General features: G+C 36.7%; 1 protein-coding gene across 1 annotated transcript in view; it reads left to right on the forward strand.

Annotated features, from left to right (window-relative positions):
• Positions 1 to 22,464, forward strand: part of EYS (eyes shut homolog) — a 1,407,877-nt gene that overhangs the window by 932,989 nt on the left and 452,424 nt on the right. Inside the window, 1 exon segment of the mRNA XM_046639782.1 lies at positions 16,746 to 16,858. Coding sequence (XP_046495738.1) covers positions 16,746 to 16,858 — 113 coding nt within the window.

A 22,464-nucleotide genomic window follows, 5' to 3' on the forward strand; every position in this document is an offset into this window, starting at 1 on the left:
CCACCTCCTCATACTGTCACATCCGGCATGAGGATTTCAGCATATGAATTTAGGGGACACAAACATTAAGACCACAGCAATCCACTCCTGTCTGCCCTCAAATTCACGGGCTTCTCGCATGTAACATCCATTCATTCCATCTCAATAGTCCCAGAAGTCTTAACTCATTCCAGCATCAACTCAAAAGTCTGAACCCAAAGTCTCATCTAAAATGGTCTAAATCAGATATGAGTGAGAAGATTCATCCTGAGGCAAATTGCTCTCCAGCTATAAACTCATGAAATCAAACATGTTCTGTGTTTTCAAAATCTACTGGTGGGACAGGCATAGGATAGACAGTCCCTTGCTCCCACCACTAGTGTTTTCTTCTGAACGTGCTTTCTCAATTTTTGTGGTAATGAATAGGCTAAGAATTTCCCAAATTTTTCAGTTCCGCTTCTCTTTGGACAAGCAATTCCATCTTTAGGTCATTTCTCTCTTCTCTCATTTTTACCATAAGCATTCCAGAGAAGCCGAGCTGCACCTTCAACACTTAGCTTAGTAATAGCTTCAGCTATGGGAGGAGATGATAAGTTAACTAGCTAGATCACTATGTGTATATAATCAAGTAATCATGTAGTATGCCTTAAATATGTACAATTTTTATTAAATAAATGAATAAAATTATAAAGAAAAAAAGGAATAGCTTCAATCAAATATCCAATTTCACTGCTCACTAGTTGTATGTTACATGCAACACTAGGACCCAAACTCAATTCTGGCAAGTTCTCTGCCGCTTTATAACAAGGATGGCCTTTCCTCCATTATCCACTAACATGTTCCTCATTTGCATTTGATACCTCATGAGAATGACCTTTCTGTCCATAATTCTCCCCACATCCTGTTCACGACCGCTTAGAGATTCTCTAGGAAGACCAAGGCTCTCTCTACAGCTCTCCTCTTCTCCTTCTGAGCCTTTCCCAGAACTGCTTTAACTGTTCATTCATGGCACTGTAGGCTTTTCCCAGCACTCACCTCAAAACTCTTCCAGCCTCTCCCCATTACCCAGTTCCAAAGCCGCTTCCACATTTTTAGGCATTTGATACAGCAGGACCTCCAATTCTCAATACCCATTTTCTGTCTTAATCCATTTGGGGTGGTATACCTAACAACATAGACCGGGTAGCTTATAGACACCAGAAATTTGTTTTTCACAGTTGTGGAGGCTGGAAGGTGGAGATCAGGGTGCCAGCATGGTCAGGTGAGCGTCCTTCCAGGTCACAGAATTCTCATCATGGTGGAAGCGGCTAGTGAGCTCCATGAGATCTCTTTTATAAGGGCGCTAATCCCCTTCTTGAGGGCTGGCTCCACGTTCATGACCCAAGTACCTCCCAAAGGCTCTGCTTCCTAAGACCATCACAGTGGGCATTAGGATTTCAGCATATGGATTTAGGGAGGACACAGACGTTCAGATCACAGCAACAAGTATGTTTGTGTTGATTTTGTTTTTCCATCCTGGATATTTTAAGTAATTAAATCCAATCAGTCAGCCAACAGACACTTATTAAGAACTTACTTGTGCAAACACTGCAAAAGGTACAGAGTAAGATGAAAAGACAAGCATCCATTTGGGTAAACAACATTGGTGATTTTGACAAGGGTTGCATGGAGTGGTAGGGAGAAAAGCAAGATTGGAAAACAATAAAGATAGTGAGGATAGCAGGCTTTCTCAAAATTTTCTTTTAAGTGCATGCATAATAATGGTACTAGCTAATATGTATTGAACACTTAAAGGCCAAGTATTGTTTTAAAATATCTTACATGTATTAAATTTAGACTCCCACAATAACCTTAGGAAATAGGTATTATTATTATCCTTCTCATTTTACAGATAAAGAAACCAATATACTGATAGGTTAACAAACTTGTGTATGATTATGCAGAAAGTGGAGGAGCAAGAATTAACACCCAGGATGGAAACCACTGTAATGGTTGCTAAAGAGACAAGAGGGATCAAGGAAGAATATTACCTTATGATGGACAATACTAAGGCATATTTACATGCAAATTGGGATGGGCCAGGAGAGAGAGATAGAACTGAAAATACGCTTTCCTACTGAAAACATTTGATACTGCTTCTCAGAAGAGAAAGAATTAGGACATTTTTACCCTAAAAATCCTCAGTCATCTGATGAATTATTTATGGACTTGCTATCTATTTCTGTTTTGCGTGACTATACGGTCCACTGAAACAAATATTATTTTTTTTATCCTTAGATACTTTGGATCAAATAGAAATTATTCTGCTTTAGATCTCCTTGTAAGGGCTAACAATAGAGACATGATAAATGTAAATTATTTATTGATAGGTAGTTATAGTGATGGACATAGATGTAGATATGAAACAGATATAGATACAAAAATATATGATAAATGAGAGAAAAAGAAACTCTAGAATCTCTGAATACTGCTTTGTTCAGCCTGATCTCTGTCAGAATAATTTTTCCATTTTTGCCACTTCATATACATAATAACTGAAAACAAAACTTGCATAGACCAAAATAAGAGTAAAAGAATCACAAAATATTCAGTTAGTTTTGTTTTTTGCTTGTTTGCTTGGTTTGTTGGTTCATTGGTTTTCTTAAAATCCTAGTAGATTGTTGTACAACTTGATAAATCTTCATTCAATTCAATTTTCTACCACGTGGAAAACTTTGCATTACTGGTTTCAACACACTGGATTAACCCATATACAGACAAACATAGTGTTTGAGGATGTCAGTCTTTTCCAAGAATAAATGTGAGTGCTTTAAACTGAACCCTTTTAACTTAAAAAACATCCTTTTCCTTTCCTCAATTCTCTCTGTCACTTGAAGAATGGCAATGACAGACTTGAGAGGGAAGGCATGTAGGTGGCTACGTGGCATGCCAGAGCAGAGCTGGGGGACATCAGCCTGTTGTGCCCGATTCATATGCCTGACTTTCTTCTTATGCTTTGAAAGTCTGGGGAAAAGCTATCAAAATTATTTGCAAGAGCTGGACAGTGGGTAACAAGGAATTTCTGTAAATTCTGGAATGTAGAGGAATGTTAGTGAATTATTTCCTGAATTTTAAAGGAATTTGGAATTTGGTGCAAAAAATTTCTCATAAACAAAAGCTTGCCATAATGTTACTGTTCTTACAGCTTTTACATTTTTTCACACTTTAAAATCTTTTATCAAATACTGCTTTTTCTAAAATGTGTTCAACCTATATTCCAACATTACAGATGTGGATCTGAAGTAATACCATGACCTGAAGAATATCATGTAGGACAAAAAGTATCATCATTGGACTCCATATGGAGACAGTTGTGCAAAATGGCCAAAACAGCTTCTTCTCTGACAAGCTTGATTCTGAATCTAAAGTCTCAGCGACACCAGAAGATGAGTTGATTACTGGTGTCAACATAGTAGCATCTCCCTTACTGCCAAATACATTTTATGTTTAGTGAACAGTGACTAGCAAAAAACTGAGAAGCTGCAGCATTTGACTTCAACTTGCATTTTTGTTGCTGACTTCTTCAAGTAACTATTGCAAATGATAGAAAACCACACATTTTCCTTTTGTAGTTCAAGGCAAGGACAGCCTCTGCCTTTTCTTGTGTTACACTTTAATAATATGTAAGTGGTTTGTTCTTTCAGGAATTCTTCAGCTATCAAATAGGGCATCGGTTAGTTGCAAACTTAGATTGGGGTATTTTGAAGAATTTCTTCACTTTTTATTTTAAAATTAAAAACAATTAAAAAGACTTTTAAATAATATTTCTTTATTTTTATTGAAAAATAGGAAAGAAATCCTGAATTTAAAGGAAAAGGTTTACTTCATTGTTTAATATGATTCCAATTATTTCCTTTACAGAGTCATTAACTCTTACCTGATGTTGATTATTATAGACTAAATTTCTATTTCAGTTGTCATTTATCTAATTTTTCAGACTGAAAGCAAAATTATGGTTTGACTTCCATAAGGCATTACTTTCAATAAATATTATTTTCATGGTAAATTTATGTGGGAATTGACATAATTGGTACCTAATTAAATTTCAAGACTTGAAATGGTGCCAAATTTGTGGTCCGAAGAAAGACTCAAAATTTCTGAGCTTTACAGAATCAGTTAGGATGCTTCCCCGTCCCTTCTTTAACTGGTGGACAAGCTTATTAGTGATTGACACTTTATCTTTAGGGCAAACTCAACCATATGTGTTGGTCAATAAAATCAGCTCTAATCATCTAAATTTTCTATCAAACAATACATTTTAACCATAGGCCAAGTTTAAACAAGTTTATACAGGACATTTCTTCAACTTATCTCTATTTATATAAATATATAATTAATAAAAGAACATACATTGCAAGGTAATGAAATTTTCCCCATTTCTTTTATTTAGTTGGAAGTAACATCACACACTGTAATATTACAATGAAATTATTCTTTCACCAACACTAATGAATGTATAGTCTAATAATAAGGTGCTTGTCTTAGTCCATTCAGGCTACTATAAGAGAATACCTTAGACTGGGCGGCTTAAACAACAAGCACTTATTTCTCACAGTTCTGGAGACTGGGAAGTTCAAGTTCAAGGCACTGGAAGATTTGGTGTCAGGTGAGAGTCCACTCGCTGGTTCATAGACGGCCATCTTCTGGCGGGTCCTCACACGGTGGAAGGGTCAAGGGATCTCTCTGAGTCTCTTTTATAAAGACACTAATCGAATTTTTGTGGGCTTCACCTTCATGACCTAATCACCTCCCAAAGGCCCCACCTCCATATACCCTCACATTGGCGATTAGGTTTCAACATATGAGTTTGAGGAGGCTACATTCAATTTATAGCAGGCTCATTTTATAACAGAATTTTTTTCCAAATTCAATGTATTTTTTAGTGGTTATAAGATCAAAAGCAAACCAGGCACAGACTATATTACAATATCCTGCCTTTGGGTTGAAGTAGAATGATCATGTAATGATCCATAATAATATTCAAATTCCTGATAAAAGCTTCTAAGTTAAAAGAATACAATGTTAAGAAACTTTCACCAAACCGTCATTCCCAATTTGAACAGCTCAATAATGCCAAATCCTTCCATAGTAATCAAAGGGATAGCAACCAGGACTCTAAAGGTTCTCAGTACAGGGAAGTGAGGAAGGACGTGATCCTGGGTCAATGGCTTGAAATCTAGTCCAGTTTTGCCATGCCGAGTTCTAGGTTTGTGACTTGAGCAAATTACTAAACTTTCCAAAACTCGACAGGGATTGGCGAGATTCGAAAGTGCTCCCTTTCCCAGATAAGTTTAGGACCCACTGATCAACACATGTAAGGCATGGGAGAAATGAAGATACATTTGTCAACTTCGTTATTGATAAAAACTAAGTTAGAGATGTGGATTCGACCTTCAACTAGTGAGCTTCCAAACACTTTGCCCCAGAATAAAACATTAGACTCTGCCAAATATAGTTTGGCAAGTTCAGTAAGAGTTCCTCAACATGCAGTAGAAGATGGACGTCCTTTGGAGTGGCTAGCTTCTCAGCAAAGAGAGAAAGCGAGAGGGGCTGGGCTGAGCTTGCACAATGCCTTCATCCAAATAGGAACTCAGGTGCAAAGAAATGCCGAAAATCATCTCTTTGATTAAAGACCATCCATATGTAAATACGATGCCAGAGAAAGTGTGATCTTCCTAGAATATCAGTAATAGAAATAGTAAACAGTAAATAGCAAAGTGAAATAGTGATAGAATCTGTATAATAAATTTTTTATGAGGAGTAAATGAGATAAGTTCATAGTAGTCAGTACTCAATAGATATGTTACTGCTTGGGGTTTTTTTTTAGTATTGCTGTTAGTATTTTAAAAATCTTTTATCATCGAGTCGTTTTACCAAGCCAGAAGTGTTTGCTTGGGCTCTTCTGATGCTTGTAAATGGTGTGGGATGCAAACTTTTCAATGTTAAAATAGAAACACATGATCTTGTCTCCTAAATGGTTAAATGGTTTACCTTTCACACAAAACTGTGTACCTTCATTGGTGAGTACAGGTTGAAAAAACAAAATACTACACATAAATTAGGGGAAAGAACTCGAAAGGCGAGAGTGAGGGAGAAGTGCTGTGAAGAAATAGGATGGCACAGTTGAATGGGCTTACATGTTTTAAAAAAAGAGTAGATAAGAAAAAGACAAGCAAAGAGATTGAAAATATCAGGAGAAATGGCGATTTTGAAACAACTACAGCATTTTAAACCAATGGACTCGAGCTGGAGAACTGGTTGGGATGCCATGGTGGTGGGGAAGTAGCCAAGTAAACACCAGTGGAAATGATGACCAACTGTCTATGGTAAAAGGGGAGTTTTGGGGGCCAGCCCAGTGGCATAGTGGTTAAGTTCGTGTACTCTGCTTTGATGGTCCGGGTTTTGGGGGTGTAGATCCCAGGCACAGACCTATGCACCGCTCATAAAGCCATGCTGTGGCCTCATCCAACATACAAAATTGGGGAAGATTGGCACAGATGTTAGTTCAGTGACAATCTTCCTTAACAAAAAAAATAGTGGAGGTTTTCCTTTCTTTTCTTTTTTCTTTTGAGGAAGACTAGCCCTGACTAACATCCACCATCAATCCTCCTCTTTTTGCTGAGGAAGACTGGCCCTGAGCTAGCATCCTTGCCCATCTTCCTCTACTTTATACGTGGGATGCCTACCATACATGGCTTGCCAAGTGGTGCATAGGTCTGCTCCCGGGATCCAAACCAGCGAACCCTGGGCCACCAGAGTGGAGCACGTGAGCTTAACCAACCCAGCCGGCCCCGGAGTTTTGTTTTTTCACAAAACTTCAAACATACACAAAAGTAGAGAGAGTAATATGATGAAGCCCCCATAGCTATCTGCCAGCTCAACAAGTATAAAAACATAGCCAGTCTTATTTCATCTAATTGTTAAGAGTATACTCCACCCTCCATCTTCAAGATGTTTTGGAAGCATATTTCAGACATTAAAGCATTTGATTTGTAAATATTTCTATTATAGCACTGTCAGCTAAGGAGTCTGCAAAAATTCATAACCATTATTAAATTTAAAAAATTAAAAATGATTTCTTACTATCATATACCCAGTTAATTTTACCATTTTCCTGTCTTAAAACCTTCTTTAAAACATAGTTTGTTTAAATCAAACAGACCAAATAAGTTAAACCAAATAAGATTCATATATTGTGATTGGTTTATATGCCTCTCAAATATCATTTGATGTGTAGACTCTTCCTCTATTTTTATTTTTGAGCTAAATTTTGTTGAAGAAACTAGGTCCTCTTTACTGTAGAGTTTCCATGGTTTCTTGTCTTTCCCTATGCGAAGAATTAGGCACTTCTTCAAGGAACCCAAATTCCTTTTGGTGTGAAACAGTATTTAGAGATCACATATGGGAGCGAGAGCTGCTCTTTGCTGCTGCGTTGTCATTTTTTCCCAGCGTTTTCAGTAGTCAAAGCTAGGAAAGGTTTTTTGTTGTTGTTTTGGGAAAAAATCTCATAAGCTAATACTGACACTCACAATCCGAATTAAGAGCTATATGGTTTTCAGTTGACCCACTTCCAAACAGGCCAAAAACCTGTATTTTGAATGACACCATCGTAATACACATTTGATTTATCGCACATCAACACACATCTATCTCAGAACAGCTGTGCATCACAGCCACCAACACATAATTACTGAAGACAGTTTCATATTTTTCGGTGGTTCTTTCTGTCTTTAAGATTCTAGTAGGGCTGTATGCTCAAATTACTGTTTTAAATTCATTAGAATAGTTATTTTATGTGTTTTTATGCTACCAACTAGATACACAGTTAACATGACTTATTTTACTTTACCTGAGTTTTAAGAATTGCTTTTTAAATTCTTATTTTATAATTATTTAATATATTTGCCTGGTTTCAAATTCAAATCTATATCTCAAGATATATTTTAAGACATTTGGTTTCTATTGTTTTCATCTCCACTCTGTTTCCTACCTCCTCCTGTAAGTAACCATATGTTTGGTTTACTCGTTTGTTGTTAAATAGAAACCAATAACACATAGAGGTGTAGAGAGTCATATTCCGCCATTATTAAAACATAGCCTACTCTGTGCAGTTTTCTTCCCTGTGTTCTTTTTAGCTCACACCGTATCCTGGGCTCACTCGGAGGCAGGTTGTGTCCTGTGGAAAGCAGACTCTGAGATGGAGATTAACGTGCAGGCGGTTTAGAGCTGCTATGGGACTACCCCCCATGGAAGGGGAGGGAGGGTCGGGAAGGGAGCAGGATTGGCATGAGGAGAAGGTGGAATGAGACGCAGTCTCCCTGCAGGCTTCTGCCAAGCTCATGAGGAGTCTGAGCTGGACTGACCCAGGGTTGTCAGAGAGAGGGTAAGGATTCCAGGCTGTTATGGTCCCTTGTTAACCAGCCATTGGATGTAAACTGCCCCAGGAAAGAAAACTGGGATGAGGCTACACTCTTAGATGGAAGTAACTCATGAAGAATGCTGAGAGGGAAAGTCTGTCTGCAGCAGCGCCCCTGGAGTGGAACGAGGGGAGAAATCCTTCGCTCCTAAAGGGGAGCTGGGCAGATACCACAGTATCCACTGCACACTCCACGGTAGGATATGGAGATAGTCCTACTTGCTTTTCACTGCCTGTGGTGGTACAGTAATTTACTTGAGCAGGCCCAGGTACTGATGGACATTTAGGTTGTTTCCAATTAAAAGTAATTTTGATGCATTAGTTTCTAGCATAGCAAATTAGCTCCTGGCCGCTACCTCTCTCCTCAAGATCTAAACTGAAGCCGCTGTAGGAGGAAAAGCTTAAATAAATCACATAGCACATAAATTCCATTGCATTAGTCACATACCCAAGAGAGATGAAAACGTATGCCCAATTTTGTGATATAGGAATTATATCTCAGTTAAGCTATTTTAATAAAAAAAAATCCATGGGAAATCCCTCAGGATACAGATAACTGTATTGACATGATGTGTGTGAATATTTGGGAGTAGGGTATGTGCTGTGCAGATTATAGTGTGTGGGACAAAGCACGTCTGGCCTTGCTAAGAGAAATAATAAACTGGGGAGAAACTGGAGAAGTCGTGCTCATGTTTTTCTGGCACCTTTATACAGGGACGTTCTTTGCTGGTTTCTGTAGTGAAGGAATAAGAACCAACAGCACCACTGACACGAAAGTCCATGGGGTAAATTCTAGGTGCTTCTGAATCCCTGTTGGTTTTTAATCCCATGTTCTAAGAAGTTAGAAACATGGCCTGAGGTGTTCAATATTCTAAGGATGGTTGTTTGCTCCTGAATTTCAATATTTTGCCCTCAGCCCCAAAAGTTTATAGAAACTCCTGCTCAGCTTCTCTACTTCTCCCCTGCCACGTGTAAATTTGCAAATACTTCAAGAGAAAATGGAATACTGAATGTCAAGATCAACATTTTATGCTTCCCTTCTCTCTGAGACATTGGCCCCTCAAGTCCTTGCTGCCTTGGTAGTTCTCTATGGTCTGTAAACAGATTTTTACTTAAATTCTACTCTATTTAGTTATTTTTAAGAGAGGTTTAGTTTCCAATCAGTTATTCTATCATTATCAGAAATAGAAATCTATCACTCTTTCCTTTTTTTACTAAACTTTGATTTTCTACTAACTTTATATTTCAACAGTGCCTAGACCAACAGATGCTAGCTAACAAGATGACTTTGTTAGAATTAGAAAAAGTAAGCCATCTGGCTGGATAAATTTTTAAAATAGACCTTTCTGGGCAGATAGCTTGGAGAAAAAAAATGTGTATTAAATTCTAGACTCTAGTCTTCTCCATCGGCTAGGTTTTTGGACAGTGCACAACTTGTACAACTGTACATGGCGACCCTGTGCTCACTGCATGTTATGTGCTTTATAAATATTTGTTAAATGTATGAATTTTATTCTATGTGAGGAATTAAACTTAACTTTCTATTTTACTTCTAAATATAGATTATGTTCATATGAGTCCCATAAACATTACAAAGTATACACAATTTAATGAATATATCAAAGTAAAATAGGTTGGGATATTACCAAAGTTTATAGACTAATATATTTCTACTTTTATGTAGTTGTTTTGACATTAGGTTGCTAAAGTCTCATATTTAGGACATTTGTAGACTCATATGTGTCAGTTGGTATTATACACAGTACACAGCAGCCATCCAATTTGTTCTTATCCTCCAGTGCAGCTAAATGTTGGAAACACCACATGTTAACATCTAAGTTCACCTGTATGTGCTCACACTAGGTATTCCTTTCAGTTTCCATGTTTTTCTTGATCTATTATTTTCCAAGCTCCCCAGCCTTGGAATGGTATTTGAGAAACTAATACTTAACAGGAATTTGAAAAATACTTACAGCATATAATTTCCTACTTTTTTATTTCCATTCTTTTTCCTTTATGCCCCATATGTAATTCATTAATGTCTTTAATTCCTTCACCGCCATATCATTCACATTCTTTTTACTTTTTAGCCTCCAGCAAGTATAGGACTTAATTGCGTCAGCCCTGTATTGCTTTCCGATCTTTCAGTTGCTTCAGTCAGTTTGAAGTTGGTACTTATCAAATTTTATTATACTATCAATAAATATACCAATAAAGGAATGAGTTTAATCGGAAGTAGTATGTGGAATCCAGATAAGAGTGGATTTATCATAGGAGAGCAATAAAGTGAACTTTGAATAGGATAGTGAAGAGATTGTGAAAATTTTAATTAAAAGATAAAAATCAAATTAATAATTATTCATAGTATTTGAATTATTGAGGAGGAATTTATACTTCTGACAGAGAATCTGAAGATGATGGGAGCGTAAACACCAAGGCAATAAAAAAAGAGACAATTACAAGATCCAATTAAAACCAAAGGTTCCATAACAAAGAACACATCGCCCTAGCTCACTGTGTGGCTCAACTGCGGTAAAGTATCAACATTAAATACTTTAATCAAGACTATAATCAACTAAAATTATGATTATTATAATGCCAAATATTCATAAAGCCAAAGATGATTATGTATGACACAGATGAAATCTTGCATGAAAGGAAGTCCAGAAAAATGTATGAAATTGAATAAGTAATACACAATATTGTGAATATGTTACTCAGAAACTTGGAAGCTAATACCAGAATAAATTGATAAAAATGTGAAAATTGTTTGAGCAGGGAATCAGGGATAATAGAAAGAATTTGGTACCGGGAATTATTTATTCTATGTTATAAGCTATAGAGAATTGTTTATTTAAAATAAGGCCAATAAGGGGCTGACCCCGTGGCTGAGTGGTTAGGTTCACGCACTCTGCTGCACGCTGCCCAGTGTTTCGTTGGTTCGAATCCTGGGCGCGGACACGGCACTGCTCGTGAAACCACGCTGAGGCAGCGTCCCACATGCCACAACTAGAAGGACCCACAACGAAGAATATACAACTATGTACTGGGGGGCATTGGGGAGAAAAAGGAAAAAAAATATCTTTAAAATCACCAGCTCTTTAAAAAAAGGACAAAGGCCAATAAGAGATCTGCCAGTGAAGGAATAATTGGTACTAGACTATCCTTATTGCCACAAACAATTAGAAAAGTGTAAAAAAATATGAGGAATGCACACAATAAAGTAACAATACAATGTCCAGTATCTGATAAAAAAATTATTAGATATGGAAAGAAGAAGGAAACCGTGGATCATAATTAGGATAAAAATGAGTCAAAGGAAAAAGACCAAGAAATCCTAGCCATTATGTAATTATCGTAGATGGACTTTAAAATAGTTATTGTAAATTTGTCAAGGGCTGAAAGAAAACATGAACTTGAATAGAAAAATGAAAACTATTTAAAAAACAAATATAAAAATAATCAGCAAAAATAAACTATAAAAAAGAAACAAGTAGGACTTCTAAAGGGAAAAATATAATATTTGAACTATATTGGCTTACCAACAGATTATACACTCCAGAAAAAAAGATTACTGAACTGGGGTACACAGGAATAGAAACTAACTATGCTGAAATAGACAGATTAAAAGGAGAAAAAAAAAAAGGACAGAAATTCAGTGTCCTGTAGGATATAACAAGGGGTAATTGGAATTCCAAAAGATGGAGAGAGAAAAAGGGACAGAAAAAATATTTGGAAAAACAATGACCAAAGTTATCTGGATCTGATGAAAAATATCAACCCATACATCCAATATCTCAATAAAACTTAATAAAAAGAGAATTATCTCTGACTTTTCATCAGAAACAACAAACCAAAGACAGTGGAACAACATATTTCAAGCGCTGAGATAAAAATAATTTAAAAACTTTTCAACACAGAAATTTAAATCCAACAGAAATATAATTCAAAATAGTGCAAATTAATGACAATTTCAGGCAAAAAAAAGAGAGAGAGAATATGCGTCCCTCACACCTACATTACAAGACTTGTTAAAGGAAGTTCTTGAGGCTGCAGGGAAATGATACAAAATGGAAACGTGAAACTGCAAAAGAGAATGAAAAGTGCCAGAACGCGCATGAGACACAAGGAGGAGGAACAAGTAGAAAAGAAAACACGGCAGCGGCAGAGAGGGATCATCTCATGGAGGTTTAACAGGATGCTCTTTGTCAGTTGATATCTAGATAGATAGATATCAGAGATTGCCTGTACTCCACACATCCTCAAAAGCTTTCCTCCAAGTGTTTAGTTTAATCCAGGATTCAAGTAATATTTTAGCAATAGAGCTTTACTCAAAGAGAAACTCATGCAGAAAGCCAAACTATAAAACAGTTAACAGTAAAATTACCCCTTTGTAATATGGGACAGAAGCTCCACTCACAGTCGTTCTCCTCCTGCTCAGCAAAGTTCCCTAAAGTTTTCTGAGAAACAGCCTCTCACATCACGCAGTATGAAATCATTTATTTAGTCAATTAGTATTGCTATCTTTACAGAATCTTTTTCATATTTCTCAGAAACTTATCAAATTCCTACAGTGCACCTAAGATAGGACCTTCAAAAAATAAATTAAATAGGGGCCAGCCCAGTGGCGCAGCAATTAAGTGCGCATGTTCTGCTTTGGCGGCCCCGGGGGTTTGCCGGCTCGGATCCGGGTGCGGGCATGGCACCACTTAGCAAGCCATGCTGTGGTAGGCGTCCCACATATAAAGTAGAGGAAGATGAGCACGGATGTCAGCTCAGGGCCAGTCTTCCTCAGCGAAAAGAGGAGGATTGGGAGCAGATGTTAGCTCAGGGCTAATCTTCCTAAAAATAATTAATTAACTAATTAATTGATTAAAAAAATCTATGGTAAAGAGGAAACTATTGGAGTTGTTTTTGTAATACCAATTGACTATTTCTTAATTGATTCCAAACCAACTTTATTGGTTTTCTAAGCTCACTAATCTGAAAGGTCACTTGAATTCACCCAAATTGGTTACAGGATGTATGCTAGCGAACCATCAAAAACTTAAGCAGGGGCTGGCCCGGTGGCACAGCTGTTAAGTTCATACATTCTGCTTCGGAAGCCCGGGGTTCGCAGGTTTGGATCCCAGGTGCGGACCTGGCACCGCTTGGCAAGCCATGCTGTGGTAGGCATCCCACATATAAAGTGGAGGAAGATGGGCACAGATGTTAGCTCAGGGCCAGTCTTCCTCAGCAAAAAGAGGAGGATTGGCAGTACTTAGCTCAGGGCTAATCTTCCTCCAAAAAAAAGAAAGAAAAAAGCAACAATGACAATGTAAATAGAATTTGTAAACTACTGATTCAAGGGAATGAGAAAGTAGCCCTTAAAATTACCACTCAATAGAAGGTTAACCAAGAATCCGCATATTCTGCAAGTAGTTGTGTCTCTACTCTGTCGGGAAGATAAAAAATGAACGCTTCCTTCACTTTCATAATTTTTTACATAAATGTAAAAAATGGGCACATAATTTTCAAAAAATTCATATGTTATATTTATATTTAAAATTACCTATTTACAAGCTTGGAATATTGTACACACAGTTGAAATACAGCCAGGAAAGCCCTCTGTCTAGACTTTGCCTAACTACTTTTGAATATTAGTTTGTAACCTTGTTTATAAAGTGTGGATCATTCACTCGCTTCAACTTTCTTTAAAAGAGTGAGAACAAAGGCCATCCATCAAAAGCCAGAGATAGAATTAAAAATTCTTCTGTTAATACAGAGGTGTAAAAATGAGAATACATTGAAGATGTATTTAGAACCTTGAGACAATTTGTTTGAAATTTTAAAAAAAAGAACTCTGTTATTGTTACTGCTCAGTACAATGAATGATATTCTTGTTGCTGTGTGGTGGCATAGTACATTGCCATATAAATTGTTTAGGAAGGGCTGGGAGTCATTATTTCATTATTTGTCTGGAACAAAAATAAGAACTGGATTTGAGAAATTGCAGGAGCATCTGTGAGTACAAAATTTTTCTCTTTGGGAGGAAGATAACATGCAATATAGGTGATTATTTACGATTTCTTGTCCTTAATGAATCTATTATATATCACTACATTGTAACTTGTCATAACAACTGTGCATGTTACATTTCCATTTTCTTTTTAAGAATTCTATCCCAGAAATCTAACTAAGCAGATTACTATATATTAATCAAATTCAAGGGAAAAAATTTTTCAACACTAGAAATTATCTAAAACTCATGTGATTGGATTTTAATATTCTGATTTAGTATTTCTGGGTACAGGTTAGACTTCTTTTTGCAAAATGAAATTTCCATATTCAAAGTGAAAAAGATTTACACGAAAATTTGGAGATCAAACATCCCAATCTGAACAAGCCTGCCGGGAGCTAATGTGTGAGAGAACTCAAGAGGCGTGAGTCTATTAAAAAACAAGAAAGGAAAGAATTTTGAATTCATTCAAATCTAAAGGCTGTGGAAATTTTTTCTTGCCGTTTTTCAAAGCCCCAGGTGAATAAATTAATATTTATTTTTTAACCCATAGTATGTGAATGAGATGGAATCACAGAATTCTAAGAAGTATCTCAATAGGATAATCGTAATTTAGACCATTTTTCACAGCTTTCTGATGGCTTTGTATTTATTTAAAAACTGTAGCTTTCTCTGTACTCTTCATCCTCGTGAATAATAAGGATCTTCATGAACAAAGAAAAATATCTATTTAAATACATACATGCGTTGTGCCATAGCTGAGCTATGCTAAAATAAAGTTCCAACATTCCCAATCGTTGCAATCAAAAGCATTTTTCTAAGACCATATCATTTTTTGTTTAATTTTCTAATTGGAAACTACTAATTCGTATGTTTGCGATGTTTCAGGAGTGGTAGATGTAAACTTTGTTTTAAAATGTAAAAACTGTGATAAAAATAAAAATTAAATCTGCAAACCTAAAAGATGAATGCAGCCCATAAAAACTTTCAGCTGACAATTGCAAATCAATACTTTCCGTCCTGCAGCTTCCAAGAGCCAAGCGTTTCTGTTTTCCTCGCAATCAACTGACTTCTTTCCTAAACTTACTGTGTGAAATATTGTTTTATTTTCTAGTTCAATCATTTTTGACACTTGACGGAGTGTTACTTGTTCAGAGGGTTTCCAGTACATTTGAGCCTACGTCAGAAAGAGGGAAACAAATGTTTAGAAGTTTCTAAACTAAGACTATAAGTTAAAAGATGAAATAAAATATATTCACCCTAACATTTCCAAACAAGATAAAGGCCTTATTCTAGCATTTGTTTATATATGGTATTACATTCAATGAGAAACCAAGTTTTGAGGATGCAAATAGTGAATATTTTTAATTCAAAAATCAAGGTGGGCAACTTATTTTTCAGTGTGTAAATTCAGTGATTGTCCTAGTTATAAATTGCTCCATCTTAGCTTGAAATTTCTAAAAATATTGAGAGCATAACAGAAAATAGAACCTGAAATAAATGCTCATTTCTGACCTTTGAATTCTGAGATTGCCCCTTTTCGTTTTTCTTATTCCTCTTCTTCACATAAATGTAAGTTTATCCAGACATATAATTAGCGGAGTAGTATTGCAGGTACACAGTAAATAGAATGAAAAGTCGTATGTCTGTTTACCTTTAAGAGGTTATATTTGTTTATCAAAACAAATGCTTTCCGATGTCCTTATTTTCTCTTTTTGCTCTTGGCTGTTTGGCAGTATTTCTGGGTACCACTTTTTGCCCAAGTTATTCCTAAGGAGGATAGGCTACACAGTGGAACACAAAAGGCGTGCAGAATGCCTCAGGGCTGGGGGATGTCACAGATATTTGTAGCTTACTCTGTGTTTCCTTTGACTCCGGAAAGAGCAATTTCTCTTGATGTTTTGATAGCCATGGCTGGAACAAGGTAACTAATGTCTCAAAGAAAAAGTGCAAAGAACAGAGGCAAAAGATGGGAGGTGGAAAGCCCTGGTGGGAAGATGAGTGTGTATCAGCTTTTCTGCTATTTTTCAATGATACTTCACTGTAACAATGAAAACTTTTTTATTCATATATAAATGGCAGAGTATTTCATACATTAATAAGATGTACAGACTCCAAGTAACCTTTGACTGCGATGGGATTCTTTCCTACTGATTTTTGGAGTGATATTTATGAAAAGAGTTGAATTACTCTTTCCAACATGTTGAATAAATCAAATCAGCCCTCCAAGCTGATCGCACACTCTAACAAGTTTGCCACAAGAATAATACTTTGGAGAAAATCATATAAATTCCCTCTCTCTCTCTTTCTTAGATTTCTGGACCAGTTGAGAATTTTACTGGCTGCATAGAAGTTATAGAACTAAATAATTGGAGATCTTTCATCCCATCCAAGGCAGTGAAAAAAATTCACCTTGAAAATTGCAGGTAAAGTAAAGCTAATGCTTTTTCAAATAATTGTTCGAGTAACCACACCAAACAGTAACATTTCCATTTGAAATCATTTAATCAGGACTACACTCTATTTCCTTCATTTTTGTTTTTTCTTCATACTTCCTCATTCTAATTTACTTTCTTACAGACTACAGAATTTTTAAGCTATACCCCAATTAACTTGGCCCAATTATTTATAATGGGTTTCTGCTTTGTGTTGTGTAACATACATCAGATCCACCAATAATCGATCAGTGAGTCAGCATTGGAAACATCATTTATCACAATACTTCACATGTAAGCACGCTGAGAGCACGCCTGTAGTGTGTTGTTCAGAGGGCTAAAGTGTTTGTTTCTTCCACAATATCACTCTCAAAAAGTGCCCCGTGGGCCTGAGTTTCTTTTATTAGTGACACATTCTTTTCAGATATTCTGCTTTTGGCTATAGAAATCTCTAGGTGTGTGTTGTGGGGAGGGGTGAACTAAAGAGATAGGACCTTGGACACAGTATTAGGCATGAATACTGGTATAAATTCCCTGACAGTTAAGAAAAAAGGATGATTTTCGGAGCTTGATAGTGCTTTGGAGGGTTCACAAAGGTTGGCCGCTGGGATGGCCTGTGGAGGCAGGATGCTGATCACAGGGCAGCATAAAAGCCTGTGTGCCAACAGTAGAAACGCATTCATTCATTCTACCCAAAATTCTTGAAGTACTGATATCGTAGTAAGCAATATGGCCCAAGGTGATGAAACGGTCACACGGTGACAGTTCTTCAGGACTTTATAGTTTACTAGACCAGATACTGATAAATATTCAAATGAATATATAAATATGAACAGTGCTTTGGGAAAAAAACACAGAAGGCTATGAGAACTTTACGTATTTGAATAAAATCAAATATTATCCTTCACAATTGAGGGGAATTGTGTATATTTAAGAATTAAAGAAATCCTTCTGAAGGTAAAAGGAGAATTCACTCCTCCTTATTTTAGCTTGAGGCTAATTCATTTGAAATGTATTTGTGGCCCCTGTGAGACAGTGGGAGACGGTGCTTTTTTGTTTGTTTGCCTGTGTGTTTTGTTTTTAATCAAATGAAAACTCATCTTACATAAGACATACACACTCCAAGTCCAAGATGTGGAGACTCCATATTCACTAGATGAGTCCTAGCAATTTTAATGTAAATCAGACAGCTCTAAGTCCTTATATTTTACCATTTATTCCTAATTTTTTTAAAAGTTTATCGTTATTGTTGATTGATTTGCAGCTATCAGTATTTCCTAACAATTTTTTAACTCTCAGGTGTTTTGCTCCCTACCTTTCTCTGTTAAATACTATGATCTTTCAACTGATAATTAATTAATTAACATATTAATAACATTATTATATGATTATAATATTAATAATTTAATATAATTAAAGCAGTCACTAAGTAGTAAACCCATTGAAAAGGATACAGACTTTTGATAATTTACATAATCATTTGCTAAGTTAGCAATTTGATAAGCATAATTTTTTCTATTTTTAATTTATAAAAGTGGGACACATTTAACTTTTGTTTGTAAGATGAATATAAGACAAAACAAAAATTCATTGTGTGATCGCAGCTGTCTGCAAGCCAATTCTAAACCTGATCTTTTATGGATCTCTTCTACAGAGTCCTATTTTATTTACTTCGAATGCCATCGTTTGACCCTCATTTTAGAACATCGCCAGGTTCTTTAACCACTCTGTAGGACGTAAAGTTTCTGGTGATGCTGTTCCTCCTACAGTATCTAACACAGCTACAGACACATGAGAGGCATTTGGTTGTGCGTAGAATTAGGACAAGTGGAGACTATTGCGTTTCTCTGAACACTTACTCTGCCCCTCACCAACCCCTGCCATCGTTTTATTCCTGAGGACCACCTTTCCTAAGAGAGACATTATACTGGATTGGTTGAGAATACAGTTTCCAAAGCCTAATTCTGCAAATGACCGGCTGTATGACGTGAGCGAGGTTCAGAAGTTCCCTGTTCCTCCGTCTTATCTATGAAATCAGAAAGAACACGCTTGCGTCGTGTGCTTGTGAAGAAGATAAACTTGGCCTCTCTCCTTTATTAAGAGCTCAGGGACACTGGCCTTCTTTGCAGAATTTGGTCTCGTCTCCAGAAAGTTGCGTCTTCTAGTCCATCTTCCAGAAACCTCTTCTCCCTCTCCCCATCCCCCTCATTCACAAGTTTGGCTAGAGCTGAACTTTACCATCTCCTCCTGAGAGGGTCGTTCCGGGACCCCCCAACATGAAATCACTCCACTGCCCACATCTCCTAGTCACTCTTTATTTCCATAATTTCTTTTTTATTCTTTAGGAGACACGTTACTGTTGGAATATATTTATTTATTTATGTGTTCCTAGGTTTCTTTTTTGACTCCCTTCGCTAGAATTCATTCTCCTTGGGTCATGGCCTCTCTGGGCCTCTTTCACTGCTAATTTCCTTGAGGCCTGGAATAGTGGATGCTCAAAGATTTGCTGTATAAAGTGTCCTGTGATTCCACTGTGAATATTTGTTCACACAAATTTTTATTGAGTTCCTTTTTGATTCCCTCTACACTGTGATTCTCAAAGTTTTTGGTCTCTGCACTCTTAGAAATTATTATTGACTGTGGAGAGCTTTTTTTAATGTGGAATATATTTATCAGTATTTACCATATTAGAAAAGAAAACTGAGGAGTTTTATTTATTTATTTATTTATTTATTTATTGAGGAAGCTTCACCCCGAGCTAACATCTGTTGTCAATCTTCCTCTTTTTTTGGCTTGAGGAAGACTCACCCTGAGCTAACATCTGTGCCAATCTTCCTCTTTGTTATATGAGGGACGCCTGCCACAGCATGGCTTGATAAGTGCTGCATAGGTCCCTGCCTGGGATCTGAACCAGGGAACCCCAGGCCGCCCAAGCGGAGCACATAAACGTAACCACTGCACCACTGGGCCAGCCCCTGAGGACTTTTAAATATATTTATTATTTAATTCTTGTAAAGTAAAAAGATAAACTCATTACCTGTTAACATAAATAACATAGAATAGCATATTTTTGTGAAAAATAAGTATACTTACCAAAACAAACAAATAAAAATGACGAGAAAAGTGGTGATATTTCACATATTTTGCAAATATTGTTAATGTCTGGCTTAATGAGGACACCAGGACTCTCATATGTGCTTCTGCATTCAATCTGCCCAATAATTGTTCTGCTAAAGTAGTTGAAGAAATTCTGGCCCAGCACATATGTATTTGGAAACGATAGGGGTATTTTAATAGCCTTTTCAGGTAATTGGGAATACTATTCTTTGATATTACACCAAAGCTTGGTAAGGAACAGATTGTTAAAGGTTAGTTACAATGTGGACTGTGAAACCTGGTCAAGGAAGCTTTTACACTCTGGTAAATTAAAATCCACTGTTCTCTTGTACAATTTGAATGGATCTTTTACTCATGCACAATATTGTACTATCACTTGGAAAATGTCCTTGAGTTATTTGACTATCCCAAATGTCAACACATATCAATATGAAATATCACACAGTCTTATCTGTGAATATCCCTTCCAGCCTCATCAGAAAAGTCTTCAAGTATCGTTAAGATGTCAAACTCACCATGGTGGCTAAGACCTTTCCAAAATTCTAGAATATGCTTAAAAGCTCAAATTCTATTATCGGCAACAAATTCTGTTAGTTGTTTTCTTTCAAGTGACAGTCTCATTTTACTTTTGAGAAAATGTCTACCTAATACCTAAGATTGCATAACCATAGCTGGAACATTAGTTGTTCTTTCAAATAAAATCATGTTGCACAAACAGAAGCAGCCAGCTGGTCTTACACATCAAACAATCAATAAGTGCTTCTCCTTGAGGCAACCATCACTCCAGCACAAGGCGGAAATGTGGTGTGCATACCCACTTCTCCTCACACATGTTATTAAACAGGCATATACTTATAAGTTATAATTTTAAAAAATAGTACTTTTACCACTGCCTCAAGTACATTCTTAAGTGAAATTAGCACTTTTTAACTATAAGTGGAGAATACTAGACCTGTTAGTGTGATTATTCGTACTGTCATCAGCAGTGTTATCCACCGTTACTTTGCACCATCTGTGCAAATGTAAACACAGAGAAAAAGTCAAGTAACATCTTGGTATTATTAATAGAAATATTTTAACCTCACAGACCATATGCAAGATTGTTGGGGTCCCCCACACCACACTGTGAGAACCACTACTCTCCTTTAATTTGTCTGGCAGCTCTCTGTTTATCTGATCATTACAGCACAGCTCATCTACACAGATAATTGTTTTCACAGTGGAGGACTACATGTGATTCAGAATTTTATTACGGGGACCGTAGTCCTACCATTTTACATTAATTGTAGCACTGAAATGCTGCTGTGGAGAAGCCAAAATTAAATTAATACTAGTCCCACTCTTACACACACAAAGTAAGGTGAATAGCCCCACAACTTGCTTGATGCTCATTGATGCACTTTTTTAGATTGACCACAAGACTTCAAGTTTTAGAATAGTATGTTCTAGTTTCTCCTCTCTTTTTTAACAATCATCTTTATACTGGTGATGTAAGGAAATCCAGCAACAACTTTCAGCGTATCACTGACAAGGAAATGGCTTTCCCTCTGGGGTATTTTGGGTTTTGTTTATTTGGTGGTGGTCATTTGTTTGTTTGTTTGAATCATTCTACCAAGATTTTTTCCAGTGATGGAATTGATAATAATTATGTCTATATATAACAAGTCTTTCATCATTGGATTGATTGTTATATTATTTCCTACCCATTTTAATAGTTACCTATATTTACCTCACCTGCATTCTTAATAACTAAATTATATAACAATATAAACCTCAGGCTCAGGACGTCTATCCCTGTGTATTGACTTATGTCTTGTGCCCAGAGTGTGAAAGATTGATCTTTCGTTCAGGCTCAGTGGTCGGATGTTAAAGTGCTATATATGAAGAACAGCTAAATCAGTGATTCTGCCTCTCGATTTCTTCCCTAGCGAGGCACTCGTATGTGATCTGATGACACTCTGAAGAGCTTATTAAAAATAATAGAACACTGGAAAGCAGGGAAATGGATGTTTAAAAGGATGATAAATATGCTGGGATATTTACAAGTCACCTGAAAAGAATGAAATACATCCATATGGATCAACATGGATAGATCTTAAAACATATTGTTTAGTGAGAAAAAAATGATAGCTACAGCAGCATACCATTCATGTACACATCTTTTTTTTTTTAAAGATTGTCACCTGAGTTAACAACTGTTGCCAATCTTCTTCTTCTTTCTTTTTTTTTTTTTGCTTTTTCTCCCCAAATCCCCCAAGGACATAGTTGTACATTTTAGTTGTGGGTCCTTCTGGTTGCTGCATGTGGGACACCACCTCAGCGTGGCCTGATGAGTGGTGCCATGTCCACACCCAGGATCCCAACCGGCGAAACTCTGGGCCACTGAAGTGGAGCGCGTGAACTTCAGTGCTCTGCCACAGGCCCGGCCCCTCATGTACACTTCTAAAGCTGCCTCACATCCAAACCACCAGTTTACCTCT

Source organism: Equus quagga, chromosome 15 (assembly GCF_021613505.1).
Source record: "Equus quagga isolate Etosha38 chromosome 15, UCLA_HA_Equagga_1.0, whole genome shotgun sequence".
NCBI classification, from domain to species: Eukaryota; Metazoa; Chordata; class Mammalia; order Perissodactyla; family Equidae; genus Equus; species Equus quagga.